Below are 22,392 nucleotides of genomic sequence, written 5' to 3'. Positions count from 1 at the left end.
TTCAGGGACAAGGCTGTCATTCACAGTATGCCTTGTCATCTCCCCTCACATCAGAAAGTTCAAAGTAAAAAACACAGTGACAAAGATGGCCATTTTGGAACCCATTTATATTGTGGGTGTAATTTGGGCTTCATCCAGCCGCATACCAGCCCCTGACCCTGCATCAGACTGTCTGAACATTCATGGCTTCCTTGGGCCAACTGTAGCTGTCCAGTGTAAAGGAGTCATAGTCTGGAGTGTAGACCAGGGATCGTACAAAAGCCTCCTTGTCCTTGGGCTCTGGGTAGTAGGAAGCCAGGTTGTGTTTGTACGCGTAGTCAAGGACCTAGGGAAAAACGTTTGGCTGAGGAACTGGATAACTGGATCTAAGGGGAAACTTGCCTAAAGGCCCTTGCTTGGGGAAGTGGGATACACCTTAAAGAATAAGACTTGCTTCTCTCATGAGCATAGCCTGTGAAACAAACCACTGGCTAGGAAGGATTCTAAGCTTTCTGCCTAGACAGGCAGCTGTGGCATACTGGAATAAATACTGGGGTAGAGTCAGCCTAAATTCTTCCTGCCTCCAAGTGCCTGTAGATCCTCAGAGGTGACATTATCCTTGCTGAGCCTCAGTTTCCTCATCTGTAAAGTGTGGGTAATGAGACCTTTTTCTGGAGTGGTGCAAAAATAAAATGAGTTAATGGATGAAAGTGTCCAGTACCTGTTATCTTTTGCCCTTTTGAATATGAGTTGAATTGGATGAACAGTCTGTAAACAGTTCTCTGGGTACTAGAGTTGGCTTCAGAAGAGTGTGAATCTAAATATTCCATAAAGGAAAGAACTGAACAGGGTGAAGCTGGACCAAGACCTAGACTGTTAGTCTTGAGGCCTGATTCTGCATCCTGCACCGGACAACTCATAGGGCATGTTGAAGTACAGTGAAATTGTATTGAAATTATTTTAAATAATTATTTTCTGAAATTATTTTTAAAACTTATTATAGTAAATGTATAATATATATATTAATAGAAATAATAGTATGATATGCATCTGTTATCCAACTTCAGCAATTACCAATGTTGAGCCAGTCTTCATTGCACCATTTTTGGATTCTTTGGAAACCCATCATCTCTGTATATGAACTTGATCATCGCATGGCCCAACAATTCTGAGAGAAAGGGAAGAATGAGATCTATTCTAGACAGGCAAGCACTGGGTGTGGAGTTTTCTTACTGTTCTCTTTCGATATTCTCCAGAACTCTAGGAGAGAGGAATTACCAACCCTTTGGAAAAGGGGGAAACTGAGGCTCAAGGAAATGAAGTGATTAGGCCAAGGTCACACTGCTTCTGACTGGCAGAGTTGGGACCCCAAAGCCTGAGCTCTTTTCATTATGCTATACATTGGTACTTATGATTCATTAAAAAAAATTCCACCCACATTCTGGTCCACAAGACCCTGGACTTTGATGACCTTTCTGCTTGGCATTTGAGGGGAATTCTAGAGCTTTCCCAGAACTAGCCTGTGTGGGATTTGGGGCAGGGCTCAGGCTTTAGGAAGCAGGAGTTTGTCACAGAGTCTCTGGGCTGCATGCAGTGCAGCCAAAGGAACTCAAGATGTCTCCACAGCTGCCATCTCCTTGGCCCTCCTAAGGTCACACAGAGGGAAAGTGGTTGAGCCTCACTACCCATGTTACAGGGGGTAAGATTCCCCTTACTTTGACAGCAATTCTCAGAGACACATCTCGGATGGTGCTGAGTGGTGGGTACAGTCTCCCCTGGGACAGATGCTGCTCAGATACCTCCTGGGCAATTTGCTGGGGAGAGAAAGAGACCAGGAGAAATAAGCTGAATTTCTGCCTTCCCAGAACAAGCCCCACCCCAGAGACTCACCCTCCCCAGCATAGTTGATCACATGCTGCAGTTCCCACTGTTGACTCTGCCACCACTTAGGCCCAGTAGAGTTTAATCCTTGGGCTTAAGGATATAACCTTTCTATACTGTGAGACTGGCTGAGACTTAAACAACAATTCTTTCCAAATTCTTAAGGAAAATTACTAAAACCAAGATAAATAAACTCATTGCCTATAAAGTAAAGTTTATATGATCCCCTCTTGGCTGGTCCAGCCCGTTGCATAGGGATCCCTGGCCCCCTCACATCCTGGGTCTCAGTCTCCTCCCACACATTTGCCACCATCCTAGGTGCCCATCTTGGCAATGTTATTTCTTTATGTTCGGGGCTCTGTGAGCTCTCCCCTGCAGCCCTGGTCCCAAGCTGAGGAAGAATTCTCCTCCAGGGCGTGAATGTATTTTATGCCTTATTTGAATAAATGCCCTAAGCACATCATCCTCCTACACCTTCCCTCCCAAGTTCATCTGCCTCTGAAGGTCAAGCCTCATCCTTCAGCTTCAGCTGCTGGTGTTTAGCCAGCCTTTTTAATGTGGTGGCTTTAATTTACTAGTACCCAATCTTCTGGTGTCAACTTTAAATTTGGGAAACATCATTGGTGCTCTCTGGGAACTGTGTGTCTCAGGAGTGACAAGGTGAAGAAGTTGGTCTCATCTCAGAGTTTGCAGACATTAGGGAAGTGGGTCTCCCCCTCTGTTGCCTCTTTCTCACACTCTCATCTCTCCGTTCCATTCATTCAGTTGAGCGTTCACTGAGCTCTACACTATGCATGGCTCTGCACTAGGTGCTGAGGATCTACATGGCGAGAGTCTCTGAAGAAGAAGCCATAGTCTTTTTCCTCATGGAGACTAGTGTCAGCACACAATCCACAAATTGTTATCACAATTATAATATAGTGAGTGAGTCTAGTAAGAAGGGATATAGAGGCATAGAGGAAGGCAGGGCCCTGTCTGTCATGAACCGGAAAGGCTTCCTGAAGTGTTATAGGCTGATATTCAAAGGCAAAGTACAAATTACTTGAAAAGGGGATGGAATAACATGCAAATGCTTGGAGGTGAGAGAGAGCAAGGCATGAACTTGAGATTGAAAACAGCACATTGGATAGGTTGATGGAAGGGAGTGGCTAAAGTGAGGCTGGAGGGAGGAGGAAGGGCTGGTGATGAAGGGCCTTGTGTGGAAACCATGGGAAGGACTTTGGACTTTGTCCTATAAACATCAAGGAGCCACACAAAGGTCTGAAATTAGGAGAGAAACCTGGCCTGAAGGGTTCTCTTTGTGGAGGTATAGCAGCTGGATTGTAGAGAGAAATAGGATTTCCATGGCTAGATATGCAGTTAGAAAGATTATCTTGTGTAGACATACATCAGGGCACACATGGTCACTTCTAAGATGCTTGGCACTTGTTATGCTCTGCTGTGACATACAGTCAAGTTGCCTGGGGCCACCCTGGTGCTATTGCACACAAGCCAAATGACCTTAGGTAAGTGACCTAAATTATGCCTTACTTTCCTTGCCTGTATCATGGGAATAAGCACTATACTTAGTTTACAGAGTTGTTAAGACAAAATGAGATAGTGCATATAAATCTCCTTAAAGCCTATGTTAATATTCCATAGGAAAATCAAATTCAACTTAAATTGTCTTAACCAAAAGAACCATTTTCAGAAATATAACTTGTCAGGCCTGTGATGACCAGCCTATCCACTCCTACAGGAGAGGGGCCCTGTCCTGCACACAGCAGGTGCTTAATAATTACATCCAGGGGAAACTGCTGCATAATTGATGGATAATGTCTATGAAATGATAGAGTCAAATTGTCTCACAGCACTGGGGGATGATGGGCATGTCAGTATCTCATGGGATTATACCAAAAGGGCTCTAGTAACTGTGTTTCTGCACAGCAGGGGAATTTGTTTTCAGGCTGACTTCAAGCAGGAAATGACTCTTCCCATCCAATGGGGGGTTTCAAACAGCTTTTCCCATAGCCACAGGGCAAGAACACCCATTATAGCAATGAGAAGAAATCCAAACACAGAATATTCAGAGAAGAGGCACAGAACAGTGCAGCACAGTCAGAACTAGAGTGCACAGGGCTGGCTGAAAAGCCTCCAAGAGATGCTATTTGAAGCCAGGGCTTAAAGACCAGACACGGTAAGAAGGGACCTGATGTGTGAGGTGGTTGTTCCCTTTGGGACTGATAGTAGTGGATCCAGACAGGGCTTCATGGAAGGCATTCTGTGGCTGGTTGGTTTCAGGTTCTCACCAGTACCATGGTGAAGAGGAAATGCAGGATGCCAGAAGTCACAGGAGAGCCTCTGGAGCTTGTTTGGTATAAATACATTTAACATTTGTATAGAGCTTTGATTAACTTCTCTCAGCAGAGACATTTCTACACCTTGGTTTCCTCAGAGTAAAGATCAATGTCAAGTGTGGGCACTTAGAAACCACTTGATAATGTCAGCCACTGTAACTTATTAATAACCATTATTTTGAACATGGGTTGCTATTCTTAATGAATTCTTTGATGATTTTCAATGTGTCTAATAAGAGCTCTTCTGGGAGTGTTTCCAGTCAGATATAGAACAGGTTCATCTCCAACATCCCTATATTGGTGTTCAAGATCTGTGTGCTCACAATAGGCAAAACCAGGCATGCCCCTACAAAAAGCTGTCCTCTTGGGGATTACTATTGCCAGTTACCTCAGTGATCTGTCTGACCAAGGCCTGTGGCTTAAAAATCCATCACCCATCATGGTCCATAAGCCCCAGTTTCAGGTGGCTTTGCTGTCATCTCCCTTGTCTAGGCATCTAGATAGCACTGCTGGGAGGCAGGGAGTCCCAGGAGGTGTGTCCCCTCACTATCAGTGGCTTCTGTCAACACCCCCTCCTACTGACTAGACCCTAACCCCCTCAAGAGGTCAAGCCTCAAAGTGATCTTGAGAGATGCTTGAGGTTCAAGCACTTTGGCTTCCACTACCAAGGTTGGGAGAGCAGGTGGGTAGAAAAGATCAGAGAGGAAGAATCTTTAGAGGTTGGACAGGGAGCCCAGTATCAACCCACAGGCTCTATGGGAAGCATTTCAGGGAGCAGGGACAGTGATACCTCTGCTGTTAGGAGGAAGATCTCATCTGGGATGTGCCGGATCCCACCAGCAATGACTCCCAGTGCCACCCCAGGAAACACGTAAGCATTATTTCCTTGTCCAGGAATGAAGGTCCTGCCATCTTCCAGAGTTACACTCTTAAACGGACTTCCACTTGCAAAAATGCCACGGCCCTGGAGGCAGGAAGAAAACCAGTGATGGAGCTTGGAGATTGGTTTGGGGAAGTAAAGGTGACCTGTTCTTATCTCTCAAATGTTGAACCTTTCTTCATTGTCTCCCCAATGCCCAGCCATTTAAGTATATGGCAGGTACATAAATCACATTTGCTCATTAGCCCAGAAAGCTCAGCCTCCATCTGAGTTACCTGGTGGTCAAGATACAACTGAAAGATGATGGGTTTCATGGTACCTTTTTAACCTGTCACTTCCTGGGAAGACTAACCCAGGACATGAAAGGAGTGGAAGTGTCCCAGAATCTACAAGTGCCTAAGGTTCTGGGTTCTGGTCAGAGCTCTATGTTATTAATATTTAGGGCAAACCTTGAGCATAATGGTAAGAGCCTGGGCTTTGGAGACCCCTCAGACCTGGATTTGAAGGCAAGTTCCACTCCTTATTAGCTCTGTCAACTTGGGAAAGTTACTTCATCTTTCCGAACCTCAGTTTGTTCATCAGTGATGTGAGGATTTTTGTTTTTTCACTTTCATAGGGTTACTCATTGTTATTATATCCTCTCAGCTGGGAGAAGGAAGGACTCCCTGCTGACCTCAGTGACCCGGTAGCACTTCTCAGCCGTGCACTCGGCCTTGCTGGTGGGGTTGCTCAGGGCAAAGATGATAGGGTGCTCGTGGAAGGAGGCCATGTCCTTCAGAATCTGCTCCGTGAAGGCTCCTGCGATGGCAGCAACACCTACAGGGAAAAGGGGGGTAGTGGGGATGCCTACTCTTTATGAAGAACCCATTTCTCTCCTGGTGGTGGAGGGAGCCAGGAATACCATGAAAGACTCAGGAGTCTTGGGGATGGTAGCTGCCTTAGGGACCAAGGGAACAGAAGGGAAAAGGGTTTTCTTGCTTGAGCTACCCTAGACCTCCTGTCCATCTCTGAGGGACCACTGGTCAACTTCCAGTCCCTGCAAGTTAAGATGTACTATGATGGCACTCCTGGGTATTGCCATTGAGAGCTGACTGTGCCCCCAGTGCAGGGAGAGATGCTAGGGTCCCCGTCTTGGGGGAGGAATGGTCATCTCATCCTGGTTAGAGAGACCAACTGTGCACTTTCCCACTGCACTGTATAATTTTGCATCACTATGCCCTAACTATGGTACCTTAGTTGTTAGTTCCATTACAGTAGTCACTCAATAAAAGTTTGTGGCATTGCATTGGACATAGAATGAGGGAAAGAGATGTATTTTCTTGGGTTACTTGTGCCTCCTGACTGAGCCTCAGTCTCTCCATCTGTAAGTCAAGAGGATTAATGGAGCTGGACAGTGGGTTACCTCTCTCCTCCTACCTATGATGGCCGTGGGCTTCACCAGCCTCACCACCTCCTCCAGGGAGTTCACTTCTGGGTGATCTTGAGCAAACATCTCCTTTTCATGGTTCAGATGACTCCTCCCCTGTAGGAAAAGAAGGAACACAAAGCAGCTGTGGTGGGGTGGGCTGTTGGGCAGGGAGATGGATGCATTTGGAAACATTGAAAGCATTCCAGGCTGGGCCCCATGCTTTGGTCTGAGCTGTCATGAGCCTGGGGGCCTGTCCAATTGATCAGAATTCCTGATAGAATCTAAAGTGAAACATAAGTGTTTTTCAGGGGTGTGTGTGTGCGCGCGCGCGCGCGCACACACACATTTATTCCTTCAAATTAAACCACATATGGAAAATCCATAAAGGATTTCTTTGAATTGCTGGGGCCGTGGGTTCTTGGGCCAAAACAGAAAGGCTCTCAAGGAATATCTGAGATCCTTGACCCTGAGGTCTTTGGCATCCAGGCCCAGTTGAGGGACAAGGCCTTGTGCCACCTTGGGTCATGAAGCTAATCTGAATTACCTAAAAGAACAATGCTGAACTCCAAGATAGGCTTAAAATGCCTAGCTGTTCTCCAGAGTCCTATTTCTTGGTGGGTGATAGGCTAGCATGATTGTTGGTAAATAAGTACAGATGGTTTTGAGGACTCCTTTGGGTTAGCTGACCTCATGAGAACCAGAATGAAGATGTCAGCTCTAAGAGCCCCTTGGATAGGGGTGAACTTGATGGGGTGAACAAAATGATATTGAAAGATGGGCAAAAGAGAAGAGAGGCAGCCTCTGGAAACCTATCTCTATGTCCAGGTTATGCCTTGGAATGGTGTGGGGTAGAAGGAGGTATCTCTAGGCCTAAGTTCCTTCTAGCAACATAGAATAAGAAGGCCAGATTCTGCTGAGAATCTTTGCTAGTCTTGGTCAGTGACCCCATGTACTGCCCCTGTTCCCATCTTCGCCATTGTTTTTCATCTTTCACTGACATTCTATGTTAGTGGAATTCTTGGGGTTAAAGCATGGAGCTCCTTGAGTGAAGCCCTAAGGAAGAGGTCATCTAACTGTGTCCTTCACTGCATGCTAGTCAGAAACTAGACTGTTTCTTTTTCATTCATCCTTTCATTCATACCACATATTAATTATTTGCTTACCATTTGCTGGACATTGACATTAAGAGTCTATAGTCTAGTGGGGAGATAGATAAGGGACAACTGCCTTACGATGTGGCAAGTGCAATGTATAGGAGGGAGGCCTTTGTAGGCACAGATGCAGGAAATGAGCCTCCAGGAGGAGGCAATATTTGAGCTCAATCAGAATGCAAGGAGGAAAATGGGAAGGGGTTGAGGAGACTGCAAGTGGAAAAAGGGAGAAGAGTACTTCAAGCAGAAGAACAAAATGTTCAAGGATGTGGAAGAGAGTCCGTTACTTTCAGAGAACTATAATTTAATGTGGCTGGAGATTAGGGCAAGGCAGGAAGTGGTAGAGGACAAGACTGGAAAGGGACACACACACTCTTACACACATATTCAAAACTTTTGGATTAAAGCAATTAAGGATACTTTGGAGTTTAGGCCCTTGCCCTCCTTTTGCTCTCTATTCTGATTGAGCAGTTTGTCTCTTGGAGACCTCTTCCAGTCCAGTTCCTGGGAGCTCCAGAGCTCCTGGAGACCTCCAGCTCTCCAGCCTGACAGTACCTTGACAATGAGCCCCTTGGAGTCCACCATCCAGATCTTCCTCATGGCTTCTGCCTTTGGCACGCCTTCTTTCTCTAGGGCCATAACAAGGAGGTGGGCAATGCCCATGGCTGCCTGGGAGGTACCATAATGCAGATGTTCAGACACAGCAAATAGCTACTAAGCACTTATCAGTTGTCTCACCAAAATGAGCCCATCCTGTTTCCCCAACCCCTGCAACTCCCAGGGGGCCCAGTTAAATCCTTACCCAAATGTTGGGGCTTGGGTAGCTGCAATGATGACAACATTATTAAGCTGCTTCCTCTTCTTAGAAACCAGGACACCTCCCCTCCTTGACACACTTCCACCCATTCTTATTCTACCATTGGAACAATAGTAGAGACCCCTGATGGTACCTACCTCACCTGCACCTTGGAAAACAAATACGTGGTTAGAGAGCTTATTCTTGGTGATTCGCAGAGCAGCCAGGATCCCTGCCACAGCAACAGAGGCTGTGCCTGCAACAGAGTGGACAGAGATCAACCTCTGCCCACTGACCCCCAACTGCCAAGAGAAGACTCTTGGCAGACTTCTCCATGCTTAGGACCGATGGAGGAGCAAGCAACGTTGTTTAGCCCTTATGCCCTATAGGCATGTAAGTTTTGATATAAATCCATGGCTTCTTTCACAGATAATTATTTTTCTTTTGAGAAATAGCTCCTGGTTTGTTACTTGACCCCGTGAGAGAGGATCATATGGTCAGGCAGGGCTACCAACCATCATTTATAAATAAAATGATAAAGATAAATGTAATAAAATAGAAGCAAAAAAGAAGTATTGATTTGTTTAAGGAATAAATGGATAAAATCTTTAAAAAATGACAACACAACTAAACCATGAGATGTTAAATGATCATGTGGCTTGAGCTGCCTATTTGGCCCACCAAGTCATAGGTTATCTGTGCCTGGTGGCAGACCATTATCAGATGACTTGATTGTGTCTGGAGGGACAAGAAAGTTGCATGAGTAGGTAGCTCAGACTTGTTTGTGCACTGCTGCATGACTTCCTCTTCCTCAGTCCACATCTAAGCCCTCCCTGGAAATTTCTTAAAACCAGTTGACCAAGGGGAAAGATATTTGGGTATTGGTTTAGAAATTGTTCTTAATGATGTGCTGGCACCAACTCGAAGTGTAAGGTTGCAGCTTCACAGCTTCAGTAAAAAGTAACCCTGAAGGGTAAAGGTGAAGGACAGTGGGCATTAATGATGGTAAATTTCATTCTTCACTTTGGTCCAGGAGATGGCTTGATCTACATTGATTCATGGACAGTTGCTAATGGTTTAGTTGTATGGTCAGAGACTTGGAAAGAACAAAATAGTAAGACTGGTGTTGAGGAGGTCTGGAGAAGAGGTGAGTAGACAGATTTCTTGGAATAGGTACAGAGTATGAAGATATTTGTGCCCTATATAAAGATAACCAATGGACACAATGAGAATAGATTCTCAAGCATCAGGTGGACAAAATGATATGACCAGACAGCATTTTTATCCAGCCCACCCAGGGTTTGCTCAATGGGCTTATGTATAAAAATAGCCATGGTGGCAAAGATAAAGGATATGCATAGATTTTCTCTCTTCAAGGCTGACCTGTTACTACCACTGCTAAATAACTGATAATGACGGAGAACAGTGTTGAGCTCCTGGTATGGTACCACTCCCTGGGTAAATGCCTGGGGGAATCATCTACCTGGTGGCAGGATGATTATATTGGACTCCTTCCATCATGGACAGAAAAGAGATCTGTCCTTCACTGGAATACATAAGTATTCTGGGTATGGATTTCTATCCTTGGCTAGAAAGCTTCTGTCAACACCATCATCAGTGGATGCTTAGAATGCCTATTCAATGTCCTGATATATTCCAGACAACAAGCTTCTAATCAAGGAATTCTCAATAAAAGAAGTAAAGCCATAGGCTCAGGCCCATGAAATTCACTGGTTTTAAAATGTGCTCAGTCAGTCAGGAGTGGCTGGGCTAACAGGTCAGCAGACTGGCCTAGGGAAGACTTAAGATTTGAGTTGAGATGATGAGCTACACAGATCATGAGCTTCTATCTTACAGGATGCAATGTATGACTTGACTCAGCAAACAAAACATTGTGTCCTTTCTCCCACAGTCAGAATAATGGGTCTGAAAATCAAGGAGTAGAAGTGGGAGTGGCTTCTCTCCCAATTTTACATAATAACCCACATGCAGAATTTCTGCTTCCTGTCTCTTCAGCTTTGCACTCTACTGCAGCAGTTCCCAACCTTTTAGACACCAGGACCAGCTTCATGGAAGACAATTTTTCCACTGACATGGACAGTTTGGGGATGATTCAAGCACATTATATTTATTGTGCACTTTATGTAATTATTATGTTGTAACATATAATAAAATAATTATACAACTCACCATAATGCAGAATCAATGGAAGCCCTGAGCTTGTTTTCCTGCAACTAGAAGGTCCCATCTGGGTGTGGTGGGAGACAGTGACATTTGAAGTGTGTTGCTTATGTCCTCAGCTCCACCTCAGATCATCAGGCATTAGATTCTCATAAGGAGTAAGCAAGCTAGATCCCTCACATTACTAGTTTACAGTAGAGTTTGTGCACCTATGAGAATCTAATGCTGCTTCTGATGTTGCAGAAGGCAGAGCTCAGGTGGTTATGTGAACAATGGAGAGTGGCTGTAAATACAGATGAAGCTTCACTTGCTCACCTGCTACTCACTTCCTGCTGCACAGCCCTGGTCCTAACAGGCCATGGACTGGTATCAGTCTGTAGGGGTTGGGAACCATAGCTCTACTGGGTTGGAGATCTTGGTTCTCAAGAAAGAAATACCTTTATTAGGATTCACAACATGTTTCTATTGAATTGGGAGTTGAGACTGCTATGTGGCCAGCTGGGGATCTTTTTGTCACTAAATAAATAGGCAAAGAAGAGAGTTACTTTTCTGCCTGTGGTGATTTATTTTGATATTCAAAAGGACACTGGAGGTAGGAAGGATTATGTCTGAAACCTTGGTGTTCTTCTGGGGTGTGTCTTAGCACTTCTACACCCAATAGTAAATATTAATGAGTACTATTGCAACTAATGAGAATCAGGACCACTGAGGATTCAGAGCCTTCAAAAATAAAGGGTTGGGCCACCATACTGGGTAAAGAATCCTGGCCAGGTGAGGTTCTGAGGGCAAGAAAACATTGAGATGGGAGGTTGAGGAAGAAAGCTATAAATACCAACTGTGGCTTCCTGATGGTACAGAAATGAGGAATGTAGCAGCCTTCCATATGCTCTTCCTTGATTATGACGTGACAATACAAAATGGTACACATCAGATAATATCTTCTCCCTTCTTCTCATTATTTTATGTAAGTTTTGTTGGATGTTAATTCTGTATTTTAGTCTTTAGGTGACAGAATTTTCAAAAGTGACTGTGACTGATTTTATGAGTAGTTAATCCTGTCCAGAGATGGACAGCGAGACTGTCTTCCAGAGATAGGATTGTTGAGATTTTTTCCTCTTCCGATTTTGGGGAGAAGGTAAGAATGTCTTCATGCGTTAGAAAGATGGTTGCATTTTGTCAGAATTTCTTTGTTATGTGGAAGTACACATATGGAATGGTGTGTATGAATGCTGAATAACAAAGAGGGTGGAGTGTGCCAGTTACTGGGAAATCGTGTCTCATTTTCATGTCCACCTTCCTTTATATTGCTCTGTCTGCAGAACACTTTTCATCTGCCAACTGACTGTATGCTGGGCTCTGCCAATAGGAGAAAAAGACTAGATGAGGGGAAAGAATACTTCAATTATTGTTATTTTATTTTAGTATTGCCCCAGTTTTATTAGATTGCTAGGTAAGATGGTTTGAGAAGATACATGGTATGAGTTAAATATTTTTGAGTTTCTGAGACTTATTTTATGACATAAGTTATGATCAGTCTTGGAAAATGTCCCCTGTGCTGATGAGAAGCATGTGTATTCAGTGCATCCTTCAGTTTGGGGTAGAATGTTCTCTAAATGTATGTTGGGTTCATTTGTTCTAGGGACTCATTTAAGTCCAATGCCTCTTCATTAATTTTCTTCTTCAGTGATCTGTCCAGCTCTGTATGTGGGGTGTTGAAGCACAGATTGGTGCTTGTTGCAGCAACTTGAGCCCAGGAGCTGGTGGGACCTCACTGTGCCTGCTCGCTGGTACAGTGCTGCCACACAGTCTTCAAACAGCTCTCTGATCAGTTCGGAGGCCTGCTGTGGTGAAGAAGCTCCCTTGCAGCTCTGGTTGCAGTGTCTACGGGAGATCTTTCCCCGGCCCTGGAGATCTCTCCCCAACCCTCCCCCACGTGTAGATGCTTCTCCATGTGGACACCCTTCCCTCCAGTACCTTCTGAACTTGCTGAGCAGATCACACTGCCTCTTTCTCCCTCTATGGGTGTCTCCAGTCTCTTCTCTGATGATACACAATACTGCCTTTGAGACAGTCCACCTGTGGGTAAACCTTCACCCACAACTTTCGATCCTCTCCTTGAGAGCCACGAGTGCAGGCTGCTTCTAGTCTGCCATCTTGGTTCCCTCCCTCCACTGTCTATAAGACACTTTCTCAGTTCATTATTTATTCCTTAAGACTTAGCCCAAGTGATCAGCAGGACGTTCTTTGCTTCCCCCAGGCACCATTTACCACCCTTCTTTTCCCCTATCTCCTTTTGATCTACCAAGTGAAGCTGAGCTATAGCACTGTACTGCCTTTTACGCAATTTAAACAATTATTTAAACCACTTGAAGAAGTGGCAAGGAGAACTATATTTTACAACCCTTCTACCAAATCCTTAAAATCCTCTTTGCCCACAATTTTCTCACTTATTATGGCAGCAGCTTCCCATTTCTTGGTCTCCTCACAATTCCATCTCTCTTACTCTCTGCCCTTAAAACCCACTTCCATTTTAGTACTACTGAGTCAGAATATGCATTTCAGAAGATCTCCTGGTGATCCGTATGCCCATCTAGGTTTGAGACACACTGAAGCAGATGGGGTGCTAGTTTCCTGCCACTGGATGGAGGGCGTTTTCTGCTTATGGAATTCTATCTCAGGGCAGCCTCTGCCTCTGGAAGGGAGGTGATGTGCACAGCATATGCCACCAGATGGCACTGAAGGCCTTCCATCCAAGACAGTCCCAAAGATGCCACATTGGATGGGTCTTTTCCTTTTTGGGTGTCAAATATTTTGGGGAGGGGGATTATTTGCACTGGGCTGACTCTCAGAAATTCCCCACTTGATGGGATGGACATTCAGCAGTTGTATAGATGAGGAGAGTAAGAAACAGAGCGGGGTGGCAGTGGAGACAGAGGGAAGTGAACTTAAGCAGCGGATGTCAACATTCTGCTGTGGCTCTGGAAGGGGTGAGGAACACAAAACAGTGGGAGTTTGAATGGAAAGAGTCACACATTTCAATAGAAGGATACAGGGGCAGCTGCCCTCGACTGACCACTCTTACTGTGGCCTTGGCTCCAGGGCTATGTGCTCACCAGCATTTGCTCATTTACTCTTCCCTACAACTCCACCAGGTAGGTACTAGTGTGTTCCCAGTTTTTCCCCCAGAGGTGGAAAGTGAGGTTCAAAGAAAACAGAAACCATCAGGAGAGAAATGAGTCCTGTCATCTGGGGTATAAGCCCTCTGCCTCCTTATCCATGTGCTTTGCCTTCTTTCCTATTACCACTGATGTGCTGTCCCCATTCCTGCTAAAAGTACCACTTGTGCTCTGGATCCCATCCCTTTTGTCCACTGAAGAAATTTAACTGTTACTCCCTCCCTGTGTCCTGCATATTCAATTTCCGTCTCTCTGCTGGATCATAGCTATCCGCATATAAATGTTATAAAGCTTCTATCCTTAGAAAGCCCTCCCTTGACCCTGTGTGGTTCTCACCCTATTTCATTCTCCCCTTCATAGTAAACCCTTCTGAAGAGCTGACTAGGTCACGGCCTCCCTTTCCCTTCTTCCCAGTCTCCGTGAAACCCAATACAATCAAGTGACAGATCCACCTCTGGTCAAGGCCACCAAGCACCTCCACTGACACATTCAGCAGCCGATTCTCAGCCTTCCTCTTCCCTTGACCTTTCTGTAGCTCGGGATATTGTTGCTCATTATTTCTTTGGGGAAACTGTGCACTTGGCTTCTGGAACCCCACACTCCCTGGGTCCCTCACTGCCTACTTCTTCATGGTCTCTTTACTGGGATCTTCCTTAGAGGTAGGGGGTGATAAGCCATCCTAACTAAGGACTAGAGTTCAAGAGGAAAACCAGAACTTCTTAAGCCCCAAATTATATAAAGTTTAGCAAATAAAGTTATCACCTCCATCATTAACTTGCATTTTGGGAGGGCTCTTGGGCTCTGCACCTGGAATTTTAAACTGGAGGGGAAGGAAGCTACTTGCCTCTTAGGAGGTAACCGCCCTGAGAAACCCATGGGTCCACGGAGGTGCTGAAACTTGGCTTATGCCCATAAATGCCGCAGGCAGCTGAATGCGTGACTGGTTGTTCCCATTCATGACAAAAGAAAACCAAGTTTTCTTTTTTAAAGGGAGCTTTCCATAATTACATTTCCTGCAAATGGAGTACTTGTGGTTATAAGTCCAGGAAATAGCACAAAAGGACAAGCTGAAAATGTAGTTTCTGCTTTTAATAGTCACATTTGACAGTGTTAAAGGAGTTCCATGCTGAACAACAGATTCCTGGAGGAGAGGGAAAGAATTTATTGCCCTATCGTGTAAGGGAAGGCTGCGGCCCCAGGCAGCGAGAGGGACAGGGAGAGAGGCCCAGTGGGCATCTGGCCAAGGTGGTTTTGAGGTCTGAGGCCCTGGACAGCCTCTACTGCAGGGCCAGCCCCACCGCATGATCCACAAGCAGTATCTTCCCACAGCGGCTACTGCCATTCATTTATTCATGAGCATGTACTGAGCACCTTTTCTGGGCCCTCGCTGGGCTAGGCCTCAGATAGATAAAGATGAATTAACAAGTCTCATGCTCAGGAGTTGCCAGTATAGATGTTCAGAAAATTCAGGTTCCTCTTAGTAGACACCAAGCCGTGGCCTTCTAGCTACTTCTACCCTATTTCCGTGCCATAAGGGAGTTTTCTAGAGCCCTTGGACGCTCCAGAGGACAGTTCTTGGCCCATAAGAAGGCAAGGTTAGGGCAATTCTCCCCCAGTTTAGAAGGAACCAGAGGGAATAATTACCATGTTCCCAGCTTTTCTGAGGTTTCAGGTGCTGCAGCAGCTGACAGGAAGGAATCAGAGAAACCACAGTCAGAGATTGGAAACCCCTGTGACCCTCAGGGCTGGGAACAGCCCTGGAAGAGAAGAAAAGCCTCAGAATCCAGAATCCAGGGCTCAGTGAAAAGGAAGTTCTGGGAACTGGGCAGAGATGAGGTTGAAGAGACCAGGGGAGTTTCACTGTTGGGGACAGACCAAGGAAAGACCTAGAACTGCTGCCTAGTATGTGTGGTGGTAGGCAGGGGTGCCTGAGAGGGCACTTGGTCCCTGACAGCTGAAAGTAATTCGGGCACCTATAAACAGGACAAACAAGCTGGACAAAGTCTGTAGAGCTGGGCCATCTCTGCCCGTCTGTCCCTTCTTTGGCATCTAGGCCAATGCAAGTTCCCCTACCCTTGTCCCACGCCAATGAGGTTATCATCTTCCATTGGCTGACAGCCCTGTCCCTGGCCCTGGGGAACTGTGAAATATTCTGTAAAGTGGGCAACCACTATCCAATGTCACTTGTGGGCCCTGGGTGCATATGGAAATGGTGAGGTCATCTAGGTGCCTGTGGCTTGGCCCTGGATACAGTGTCCTGAGGTGGTGACACTTGAGCTTTTAAGGACAGATACTAGTCAGCAGCAGGAAGGGAGTTCTAGGCCAAGGGATCAGTATGTTCAGAGTCACAGGCTGCAGAAAACTCACAGAACAGTGACTCGGGCAATGGGCTAGAAGAAGAGGGCCCATGAGGGAAAGTGGAGGAAGTGAGACGGGGATCTGCCTCTCCTCTTCTCAGGCTGCCCCAGGCCTGGGCTCACACGTGGCTGCCAACTCACACTCAGTAAAACCTCTCAGCTCAGGTCTCACCCCTTCTGTCCTTCCATTTGTACCGGTGTCTTGAGAGCCTGCTGTGCACCAGAGATGTAGTAACCGTACCAGGAACTAAGTACAGCTCCATGCCTGTCCCTGCCCGTACATCCCTACAGTCCACACAACCACCCACTGTGGAAACACCTAGCAATGAATTGGCATAGGTCCAATCAGCCAGAATACATGCTGGCTTATAAAAATAGCCTGACCTTTCTGGTGACACTGGTTGATAGGCAGGCTGTTAAACCTCTATGTCCATTTTACAGACGAGGAGAAGAAGGCTTTGAAATTTAAGCCTTTTGGCCAAAGCCACAAAGCAGGAAAAGTGGGGGTTCAGACCTAGACTTGTCTCAGTCCAATGTTGGTTAGGAACTCTGGCTTACAATTAAAACTTACAAGTGTTGACAAAGTGCACAGGCAGCCTCACAGGTCACGTGGCCTGGAGATGAGGCAGGGCCAGGGAAGGCTGGTGGGGTGGTGGATGCCTTGGAGTGGGGGAGCCAATGGGCCTTTCCATGTCCAGCCACACTGTGTTGTTGGCTTGCATGTGGAGGTCAGGAGCTGTCACCAGGCTGGCAGCATCCTGGACCTGGCTCCTTGTGGGCGGCTCTCTTTCCTTCCCAAATGCAAAACTGGCCTGTCCCTCAGCTTGGCACTTCCTTTCCCCTTTCAGGCCTCTCTGTCCTTCTGTAAGAGCAAAGATGCTACTCTGGATCCAGCTGAAACAACAAAAGTCACCTGAGCCTCGGCCTTTCCAAAATTCCTGCAGAGGCTGCCAGCGATGAGTCAGTGCGTCGGAAGCTCTGCTCGTGGGACCAGCCAGGCCTGGGCCGAGGCCTTGTGTGAGTCTGAGTTGGGTGGGAGGTCAGAAGCCCTGGAGAGCTCTTTTCCCGTCAAGGGGGGGGGGATTCCTGAGACTCAGTCCTGTGGCCAGCTCTGTGGGGTCAGTGGTTCTGAGGTGTATGGCCCAATGGGACCAACCAGGAGACAGATCAGATAATGTTCCCTGGCTCCTGCTCAGCCCCAGGCACGGCCCTGCCCTCACAGAGCTCAGCCCTCAGTTCTGTCTTTCCTTGTTCCACTGCAGAGGTGAGGCTGGGCTGGGGTCCAGAGCAGATAGCACAGCCCTAGTCTCTGGTCACATGCATTGCTGGGTTTCAGCTTCTGCCACACATGGGTTCCAGGCAGGTTCTGGGAATGTGTCCCCAGGCCCTGCTGGGTGGGCCGGATCCATCCCAGCTCCCACGTGCGGTGTGGCTGGTCATGGTTTCCTTTTTCTGTGGTTCCACTCTGCTCCCTCCTCCCACCCTCTCTCTCTCCGCCCAACCCTCCTCAGTGCTGTGCTTAGAGGCACTCCCCTCCTGTTTCTCAGCACAGCTATGTAGTCTTATATTTATTTTTCCTTACTTTGCATTTAGAGATAAAGGGGGACAATTCTAGCATGGGCTGGATCTTCCAGGTCAGCCTCTTAGTCCAGGAAGCTCTCACCAGTCTTCTCATTGCCCACGAAGCAATGAGAACACACATCACAGCCCCGTAGTCCTGCTCCCCCCAAGTCAGACCATGGGCGAGTCCCTTCCCTTGCTGCTGCGCCTAATTCTTGGGTTTGTGCAGGAGTTCAAGGAAGGGATGGGGACAAGGAGGAGGAGAAGATGAGAGCAGCCAGGTGACGGGGAGCAGTGACACCACACTCACAGAGGTCTGGAATTTAGTCCTTAATGAGAAGACCCTCTTCATCACATTTCTCTCTCTCTTTTTCTCTCTCTCTCCCCCCCCCTCTCTTACACACACACACACACACACACACACACACGGGAGAGTGGAGAATTTGTGACCTTTAACTCCTTGGACTTCAGTTTTCTCATCAGTGATGTGGGGCTGCTATGTCTGTCCCCCCATGAAAGGTGAGGACGTTGCCAGGAACTTGTGAGATAGTGTGGATGAAAAGCACTTTTCAAACCTAAAGTTCTGCGCACATGTTAAATATTATTTGGCACAGTTTGTGTCTCCTGGGAAGCAGATTCTGAGACATATGGAGTGTCAGGGATGTTTTTAGGAAGTGCCCTGTGGGATGGAAGGGAAGGAAGCAGGATGGGTGAGGGGGAGCTGAGCTTCCACAGGGGCCCCAAAGCCTTAGCCAGCCTCACAGGGAGCTTGAGTTGTCCTGCACTGGGCTGAAATAGTTTGGCCTTTGTATTCCCTCGCCTCTGGGTAAGAACAGCCCAGCAGGGCAGGACCGTGGGTCAGATGGTTCTCTAAAGCTGAGGCTTCATGATGCATAGACGACCCTTCTGTCAGTTGGGGTGACAAGCCTCTCCTTGTAGAAGGACCTGGGTGGTGCATGTCCAGGCCCACTTCTTTACTCTTGTTACTCACACCTAAATGCCAGGCTGCACTGATCAAGCACTATTGCCCTTCTGGCACTGCTTGCCAGCTTTCCTCCCGACTTCCAGATTGGAGGCTTTAGTCTTTGATGTTCGAGAAAAGAATGGGAAATTCTTCTTCTGTTTGTTTTGGGACCCAGAAAACTATCCCACCTGGCTTGGGAGCAAAGGACTCTAGAGGCAGGACATAAAAATCAATAAGTCTAAACAAATGATTGATTTAATTAAAAACCAAAAGCTCCGTGTGCATACATGCAGTACACACGTGAGTAAGTGTATCCATCTGAGTGTCTGAGCACACGGGGGTGCATTTGCATGTGGGGTGAGTGTGTATCTGACCATGTGAACAGGTTTGTGTGTGTAGACATCATCCATCATCTAGAATGTGCCGGGCACTGTGCTGGGAGCTGGGGAACAAGAATAGACAAGATGTGATCCCTGCTTCTGGAAGCTTGCCATTTCATGAGGAGGCACACAGCACAATATGGGGTACAGGGTGGTAGCAGAGGCGAACATGGGACAGTCACCCAAATCAGACCAGGGAGCAGGGGCTGATGTGGGCCTCCCCTGGGCGGTAGAGCCCACAGCTGAGTCTTGAAGGGTGAGTAGGCGATGCTGTAGCAGAGACAATGGGAAAGGGTAAGCGGGACTTCCACAGGCAGAGAGGAATAACCAGTACAGCAGTCATAGGAGTAAAAGTGAAGGCGGGGTCAGAGAATAGAGAGATCTCAGAGTCTCACGTTTTCAGTGAAGGAGTGTGAATTTTCTCATGAGGGAAGGAGCATGGTGAGTCACATTTTTGTCTCAGCAGCACATTTTGGCAGCAGTGTGGGCAGATGGGGGCTGGGGGACCTTAGGCCTGGCTGTGTTCCTGTGTGTGTTTATGAGGACATACATACATGTGGCTGTCTCTGTGTCTGTACATCTGGAGACTGTGCACCAGGTGTGCCGGCCACATGGACTTGTTTTCCACTTCTACCCGCTAGCCTAAGAGCCTGGTAGGCTCAGGGGGCTGGCTGTCCAGCTGCTGACTTGTGTGAGTGGCATACTGGGGAAGCTGGGTAGTGGCAGGTGCATCCTCCGAGACCGGACACACACCCCTGCCTGCTGGGCTGACAGTCAGGGGACTGGCAGCCCTGAGAGAATGCTTTCCTCCCCTAGCCAGTCTTCCTGGATGGCACTACACTGCCCTGCCTGTGTCCTGCCTGGTGTGGTGACACTGGGCTAGCCCTACTGATACCTGCCCCAGGCCCAGGCATCAGGGCAAGGTGGAGACCCCCGGGGAGCAGGGGGCGCTACCATGCCCCAGCTTTCCCCTTCTGGGTCTCTCCTCTCTCTGGGAACCCACTCTCTAGACCAGAAGTCATATATTTTGAACCTAATAGTGTGCTCCTAGATATCTTGCATTTTAAAAATTTATGATAATACAAAAAAGACATCTGTCACATTTCTTCTACCCTATAATGTGGACAATGGAGAGAAAAACGGCACTTTGTTTGCAATATGAGTATAAGACCCGAGAATGGTATGGTGAACAGTCATGAACTTGGAATTAGGAGTCCAAATGCCTGGGCTCAAATCTCAACTCTACACTTTCTGGTATGAAAGTTATTGACTCTGTCTGTGCCTCAGTTTCTGCTATCAGCTCATTGATGCTAATATCTCATAGGATTAAGCAAGTGCTCAGAACAGTACCTGATGTACAAGAAGTATTCAGCTATAAACCTTAGCTATTATTACCTGGGTTTGAGTACTCTTAAGTCTATTCCTAATTAACTTGATGAAAAGTTATGATCTCTCAGTCTCCAGAGGAAACAGCTGCAAGACAAGAACTTAGCCAGTCATTTATCCCCAAGGACAAATACCTGCCCATACCAACTTCTTTCTACCTGACATAGATCTTTCGTTTGAAAAGATTTTGCTTGGAAAACTTCATTTATTAAATAATAACCTATGTGGACCTATCATGGTTTCTTTTGGGCTCACAATGCTCCCCTGTAAATTCCTGGATCAGTTGAGATAATTCCTGCGAGGCCAGTCTTCCTACTCCACCTTTATAAATTAGCACCTCTACAGCAAGGAGAAAGTGCCTTCCCATTTCTGGGCCGTAGAATAGGTAACCGCATGGACCCTGAACTAGAAGATGCTGCATGTGGCTTTTGATGTGCTCTGTGTCCCTGGTGCCAACGTCTCTCAGGGTTATCATTCAGAGCAGCACACATTCCAGCCAAGTTCAGAGAAGGAATCCTTCTGTCTCCCCAACAGGGATACACCTTGTGTTTGGAAAATCCAAAGCCAGTTCTTATGGCTGGGGAAAGTCATTTTTATGGTGACTGATGTTTTGGTCCAATGAGTTTTATGTTCTAGTACCTTCTATACATTAGCTTTTTAAACTTTCACAATACTCTTTCAAGGCAGTTATTATCATCTCCATTGAACAGATGATAAAACTGTGGTCAGAGAAGTGATTTGTCCAAGTTCAACTACCTAGTAAATTATAACATTGTTTAGAATTTCTTACCTATATTACATCACATAATTCTTACCTACCTCTGAAGTAGCAAAGATCTCCATTTTGTAGTCAAGAAAACTGAAGCTTAACAAAGTTAAGGGACTTGTTCAAGGTTACAGAGGTAAGCGATTAGCCAAGTAGGAGTTGAATCCAAGTTTAATGTTCTTTCTTCAATAGCTGCTGGCAGCAAGACAGCTATGTGGTTGACAGTCCTTCCCCTCCCCTTGGGCGTCCTGGTGAGCTTCCAGGAAAGGTCAGGTGGGCGGGACCTACCTTGGATGTCATCATTGAACATGCAGTATTTGTTGCGGTATTTGTTGAGCAGGCGGAAGGCGTTGGCATTGGCAAAGTCTTCAAACTGGACGAGGCAGTTTATCCCAAACCTATGTGGAGGGAGAGGAAAGAATGCACCACCCCTCTTGAGGCATATTCCTGGCAGATCTCAGTCTGCACTGGGGAGCTGGAGGTGCAGGCCAGGGATGTGTGACCTGTTCTTTCATTTGAAATTTTGCCACCTGCCTGGCTCCTGAATTGCCTGACCCATCATAGACAAGGATGGGAAGGGAGAGAGTAGGGCACTGTGGTCAGCCAAACCAACATACTATAGCTAATATGACCTGGTGGCTCCCATGAACTGCCATGGGAAACCCAAGAAGTGCCAGGAGGACTGAGGTGGACCTGCCTTCTCCATAGTCTGTGGCTGCCTGAGATTCCCAAAGAAAGCTCATTCCAGGGACATGCAGAGAACCCAGCTTCCCCACCATAAGTATCTGGGGAGCCTCTGCAGCCTCTAAAATATCTCCTCTGCTGGAGCCTGGGGCCTGGAGTTTCTCTACTAGAGACCCCTCTGGGTTCAAGCATTATTCCCTGGTAAAACAAAAGGAAGGTTGGGAAAGCCACTACATTAAGCCACTGTCATCTACTAATATCTTGGAGAATGTATTCTCCAACTTACAGGTACAGAAGAATCAGTTAAAAAGCTTGTTTGAAAAACAGGTCACCAGGCCCATCTTATAAGGAGTCCCACTCAGTGAGTGTGGGGCAGGGGTCAGGAACCCACATTTTTAACAAGCACCTCAGATGATTCTGATTCTGACAGTCTAGAGTCATTGAAGAAACACTAGCTTGGGGGGGGGGACAATGCCTGTGAAACTGCTTGCTCTGCCTCATTTAAAA

The 22,392-nt window shown here is 46.7% G+C and overlaps 1 protein-coding gene across 4 annotated transcripts in view; it reads right to left on the bottom strand.

Moving 5' to 3' along the window:
- The window catches only part of ME3 (malic enzyme 3), a 202,890-nt gene continuing 180,498 nt past the window's right edge, over positions 1-22,392 (bottom strand). For 3 of the 4 annotated variants that reach the window (XM_003780841.1, XM_023510158.1, XM_012813945.1), the window contains exons 8-15: positions 21,490-21,599; positions 8,590-8,687; positions 8,191-8,304; positions 6,493-6,598; positions 5,750-5,892; positions 4,987-5,160; positions 1,695-1,793; positions 1-325 (exon numbers count right to left, since the gene is read on the bottom strand). In XM_003780841.1, the coding sequence (XP_003780889.1) occupies positions 164-325; positions 1,695-1,793; positions 4,987-5,160; positions 5,750-5,892; positions 6,493-6,598; positions 8,191-8,304; positions 8,590-8,687; positions 21,490-21,599 (1,006 nt within the window). In that variant the 3' untranslated portion in view covers positions 1-163. Of the gene's footprint in view, positions 326-1,694; positions 1,794-4,986; positions 5,161-5,570; positions 5,893-6,492; positions 6,599-8,190; positions 8,305-8,589; positions 8,688-21,489; positions 21,600-22,392 lie in introns of all 4 variants that reach the window. The other variant, XR_002771979.1, reaches the window with a different exon arrangement.

Source organism: Otolemur garnettii, unplaced genomic scaffold (genome assembly GCF_000181295.1).
Source record: "Otolemur garnettii isolate 467f Iridium unplaced genomic scaffold, OtoGar3 scaffold00001, whole genome shotgun sequence".
Classification (NCBI taxonomy): Eukaryota; Metazoa; Chordata; class Mammalia; order Primates; family Galagidae; genus Otolemur; species Otolemur garnettii.
Note: the sequence above shows the minus strand (reverse complement) of the source record. Positions and strands in the feature narration are given on the sequence as shown.